This window comes from Merops nubicus, unplaced genomic scaffold, assembly GCF_000691845.1.
Source record: "Merops nubicus isolate BGI_N331 unplaced genomic scaffold, ASM69184v1 scaffold51520, whole genome shotgun sequence".
In the NCBI taxonomy this organism is placed as follows: domain Eukaryota; kingdom Metazoa; phylum Chordata; class Aves; order Coraciiformes; family Meropidae; genus Merops; species Merops nubicus.
The window spans coordinates 1-5,381 of record NW_008585846.1 but is presented as its reverse complement, the minus strand read 5'-3'; the positions used below and the strand labels follow the sequence as shown (position 1 = coordinate 5,381).

At 52.5% G+C, this 5,381-nt stretch overlaps 1 protein-coding gene across 1 annotated transcript; it reads right to left on the bottom strand.

Moving 5' to 3' along the window:
• Positions 1-67: 67 nt before the first annotated feature.
• Positions 68-4,293, bottom strand: MMP11 (matrix metallopeptidase 11 (stromelysin 3); the record flags this gene model as incomplete). The annotated part of the gene is made up of 3 exons (XM_008948409.1): positions 68-205; positions 2,988-3,121; positions 4,150-4,293. Coding segments are annotated over 3 exons (416 nt in total), but the record flags the coding sequence as incomplete, so codon positions are not given.
• Between the last annotated feature and the right edge of the window lie 1,088 nt (positions 4,294-5,381).

Genomic DNA, 5,381 nt, shown 5'->3' with positions numbered 1-5,381 from the left:
GGTTCTGCTGGCTGGGTTGGGGTTGGGCTGGGTTCCACTTTGGGTTTCCCGTAGAGGTACTGAATACCTTGCTTGTCATCCTCGCTCAGGCTCAGCGGGTAGCGGAAGATGTAGAAAGGAGACATCAGTGACTTGGAGACGGACGTATGCTGCAGGCCCAGGACGTGGCCAAACTCATGAGCAGCCACTTGCAGGAGGTCAGTGCCTGCAAAGGGAAGAGATGGGAGACGCTTTTGCCTTGTGTGCGACAGGCAAGCTGTGCCTGCAGAGCAGGCCCCTGCCTCCCAGGCTCACTTTCACCTGTTACCAGCCTCTGAACGTGAACTGAGCCCCACTGCAGGATTCTAACACGAGGAAAGAGAAATCTGCCTTTGCTACAGTGCTCATGGGTTGTTGTCCCCCAACTTTTCCTGTGTTTGTGTGTGTTTTTTAGGGAGTCAAAAGGCATAATTAAGAAATCCACTGTTCCAGGAGCACCATGAGTGAATCCTTATGCTCAGCTATTAACCTGGGCACGTTGGTAAGCTGTCATTCTGTAGCCAAGGGACTCTTGCACCTCATCAGCTACCAGGAAGAAAAGGGTTTTCCACACACTTTTGGAAGGGAGAAATTTGCACAAAGGAAATCTGGCCTGCAGATGTAGGCAGCCAGTGGTGGAGTTGGTCTCCAGCCAGCCAGCCTTGGGTCCCATTTGTATCAGATCCACTGTGGAAGCACCAGCATGAGTGAGGGAACAACGCTGGGATCAAAATTTGCTCATGGCTGTTGTCACACAGGCGGCAGAGGGAGCTCATTTATTGCTTGTGTGTGGACTGTCAAGCAGGTGACATTTAGAAATAAATCCATAAAAAAATTATCCTGTGTCAAGGCCTGAGCCTTCTTTGCCAGACTCAAGTAGATGTATGAGAGATCGTGTCCTAGGAATATATGACCTTGGAGCATCTAGTGAAGGAGAGCGGGAAAAGTGGATTTCAGTATGCAAAAATGTGTCATTTGGCAGGGGTTGGTTAGCTTCCAGTGGCTCCTCTTTGAAGTTGCTAAGTTCCAAGGAAAGCTGGGAGAGAGGCGTGTTGAGCAGCAGAGCTTGTGAGCGGGGTTGTTTGTTGACAAGTCCAAGCGTATTCGTTCGCTCACCTTCAGCCAGAAATCCTCCAAGCTGCAGCCCGGGCGATGGGAACGGCAGGCCCAGCCTCTCTGCTGCAGGCAGGACCTCCCTTCCCTGCTGGCTCCAAGGGGAGCAGGTCACTCCTCAGCACCTGGGCAGGGTGGAATGGGGGGATGCAGCTGGGAGGAACCCCTGGGAAGGTGAAGCCCTGTCTTCCTCTCCTGGTCAGCTGTGCATTGAGGCGATGAATTTGCGTGGCACTGACCCAATTAAATCAACACATCTGGGTCAGCTGAGAAAGTGGGATTTCCATGTCAGTGATTTATTACAAACTTTCAGACACTTCTGTTTAGCTTGGCAGGCTCCTCACTTGATGCTTTCCAGCATTGGCAGATCAGTCCTGCTATCGTCAGGTTCTCAGGGGGAGGTGAACCACAGCACGCCTGAAGGAGCTGTGCTCGGGACCATCACTGTGTCCCTCACAGAAGGTCCTCCACGTGGAACCCTGCTTCCTGCATGGCTCGGGGGTGACCCCAGGGCACACTTTAGCCCTCCTTGTACTTCTGCTCTCCTGTCTGTAAGATGAGGCTAAGGATTTCCCTGTCTCACTGAGAGCTGAGTCAAGGATTTATCCATGTTTATATCACAAAGCTCTTTTCAGCATATTAAATGGCAATTAGCTGCAAAGAGCTTTTACAGCATTGATTTATGGAAGGTGTAGGGGGGAAAAAAAGGCCATGGAGTAGTGCAGGATTCTGATGGAAACTGGCATCCATTTTCAGTTCCTGGTTTGCCTCTGACCCTGTCTTTGTGGGAGAATGTAGGAAATTCTTTGACTACACAGGCAGCCCCAACAGAGGGTGAAAACCAGCAGAGCCCACCCTTTCCCTCAGGAGCAGAAACGCTTCTGCAGAAAGGTCTGGTGCTCTGTGGTTCTCATTTTGGGTCAGCATGAGCAGGTTCAGAGACAGAGCAATCCTGTGCCCCATGCAGAGTCAAATTCCTGTACAACTGACAATGGCACGGACCCTAGGGGAGCCCACCTGAGCCCTGAACATCAATGTCGCCAAAATGTTTGGGAAACTACAGAGAGGCAGGGCTTTAACTTGGGCTTTGTGATGGTTTCTTTGTCCCTGTCGATAAACTGGGAAGGAGGAGGAGGGGCTGACCTGGGTTAATAGTGGTGGGTTTTGCAACCAATGCTTTGGGCACTGATCCAGATGGTCACAGGCAGTACCGCAGTATCTCATGAGATACTGTGACACCAGACCCTGAGTGCCCGAGCAGAGAGCTACCAGCTTGGATCTATTATTAGCAAAAGTCAAAAAAAGAGTCCTGACTCGACGTGACGTTGTTTATGGTCAGAGCATTCCCAGGGCACAGGGACAGAGCTGGAGCCTGGGTGCCTTCCCTTTATGGACTTGTTTGAGGGCAGAGAGTGAACTGTGTGTGCAGGGCCTGGGGCTGAGGCTGTCCTTTGGAAGACAACTGTGTCATCTGGTGCTTGAACTTCAGTTTTCCTTTAGCCTTTCCCTGCTTTCTTTCTAAGGCTCCTGCCAATGTGGGGTGCAATTCCCAAGTGGCAGGGCACGTGGCTGGGCAGAGGAGCTGTCTCTCTTACTACCCCCCCACAGGGGGAGCCCCCTGGGAAGCCAGGGTCCTGGTGCTGGACACAGGTTTTGCTGTGGCGGACAGACAACAAGGAGGGGCCTGAATGCTAACAGGAGGCTTGTAAGTGGTGGGAGAAGAAAATCCACGCCACAAAAATGATGGTCGCCTCTCGATTTTACAGGCTCCCTGCTCACACCACAACGGAATCGTTTCCAAGCACACCCATAAGCATCCTGGAGCGTCCAGAGCTCCCCTTGCAGCAGTACTGTACCCAGGTTGTTCCCAATCGTCCAGGTCTCATCATAGTCAAAGTGGACATCTCCCTCCCGGTGAGTCTTGGGGAAGAACGCGTGTGCCAGGATCCCTCCGGGCCCGTCAAAAGGCAAGTTGTCTCCATGCCAGTACCTGGAGGGAAGACACATTCCACCTCAGACAAACAGCCGTGGACCTCCACTGAACAGCATCCTACGGCAAAGGTCCAGAGCCACTGTGAGCAGACAGCAGCGCCCACTCCCATCCCGAGTTCATCCCACCAGTGCAGCTCAGCTGCTCGGAGCCCTTCGATTCCCACAAACCTGGTTCTGCACCGGGGCGCTGAGGAAGCAGAGCTTGTTCACACAAGCCCTGGGGAGTTTGTATGTTTTCTCAGGGATGTTTCTCTCCTCCCCCTGTCCAGCTTTCAGCCCAAAGCTGGCCATGGAGCCTAAAGAATTAAGGAGGTGACTGCTTAAGCCAAGATTAAGTCATCATAGCTGAGTGCTGGGGGGATGTGGAGGGGCAACCGGCAGCGAACCCGTCCAAACCCTAAGGTCCTCACCCAAGCCAAGCCTGCTGCTGACTAATGAAGGAGACCCACGAGAGATGTGGCCACTTCAGAGAGCTGGGGGAGGCAGAGGAGAATCACAGCATGCAAATCTGTCACTGCTTGGACAATCTCCACTGCCTTTCTTAGAGCTGTGCAAACACGCAGCAGAGGGAAGTCTTTGCCCCCGTGCATATTTTGCCAAAAGTGAATTTCAGGCTAGGAGCCAAGATTCATTTAACCAAGAAACTGTATTTGTCTTTGGGCAGACAGTTATGTTGTTCAGTCAAGGGACAGGATGGAGGACCTGAAGATGGAAAGTCAAAACAAATGCTTAGGAAAACAGCCTGTGGGCAGAGGAACATAAATACACCAGGAAAATTAATTAACGATCAGTAAGGGTACTCTGCACAGCCAGCATGGGACAGCTGCACTTTCACCAAGCAGCCCACAACTGACCAAAAAAAAACCAAAACCAAAAAAATCCCAGTGTTTGAAAGCAGAAATAGGAGCCTCCATTTAAGTGTCTAAGAGGTGTGCTGGCAACTCTGCTCTGGTTAGGGGCTCGGAGTCTTGTGTGCAGGGTTGCTCCTCTGTCTGGGAGGAGGGTGCTGCTGCCCACCAGGCTCACCTTGTGAAGTCGATGATGATATCAGCCCGTCCCTCCTGCACCTCGGTGAAGGTCAGCGGAGTCACATCGCTCCAGACTTTCAAAGCTTCCTCGATGGTCCTTCTCACTTTAGCTTTTACCAGTTGCCACGGGAACCTGATAATTCTGAAAGGCAACAGACACTGGATGAGGAGAGCATCAGCTGCTGTCCCATGGACACTACTGTCATGAAGACACTAGCTGTAGGACCATTGCCACTATGGCTGCCACTCTCTCCCAACACCAGAACATCTCCAATCCATACAAGCACTGCTCTGGCACCCTCTTCGAGCAACATGTGCAGCAGATAAATCCCATCAGTGTTGATAAAAAGCTCTGGAGACCTTTGCAGATCTGTGTGTTTCTGGAGTGAAGTGCTGTGGCATTTCTCAGCTCTGTCTCCTGCGAGTCCACCCCAACAGAGGTGTCCGGGAGTCGTGTGATGTGACTTCTCCTCCTCAATCTCTACATTTTTTGCCCCTGGAAACCTGGGCTCACTCAGAGCAGCTGCTGCCTCTTCCACCCTCCTGTAACATAAGCAGACTGTAGATTCAGCCATGGAGGGAGCTTTCTTTCCCTTCCATTAACAGTGTTGGAGTGTGTTCCTCTCTGCTGTGTTTCTTTCTTTAACACTGTGGACCAAAAAAAAAACCAGAAGCCTTTGTGTTATCTACAGCCCCCTAACGTGAGGAACTGTCTCCTGCATTTAATTAAACAGAAGATGATTTACATGCTGTCAAGGTCCATACGAGAGTGCTCACTTCTCCACTAGTGCCCGTGCAGGCAGCTGGGGAGGCAGCACACCCCCCCCGCCAGCCTCTTGAGCAGACTCACAGGCGAGAACGTGTGGGGCGATCGGGGCAAAACTTGAGGCTGAAGTCTTGTTTATGGGAACATCAATAACAGCTGAATGAAAAGGTCTTTTCAACATAAACTGTGAGGTGAGCCCAGAGCGGGGTGGCTGTGGGGGCAAAGGCACTGCAGGAGAGGGCTGGTGGAGGCTCAGCTCGGCAGGCGGTGGGGTTTGACATGGGGAGGTGAATGTGTGTGTGGGGGTGCTGAAGCAGGACGGGCTGAGGTGCGACGCGATGGCCGCGCAGGCTGGGTATGGGCAGGGCCGGGGGCAGCTGTGTTCATGGTGGTGTGTGCACGAGGGGATGTGGAGGCGCTGGGCGAGACCCCGACGGTGGTTCAGCATGAGGCTCCCCCGGCCC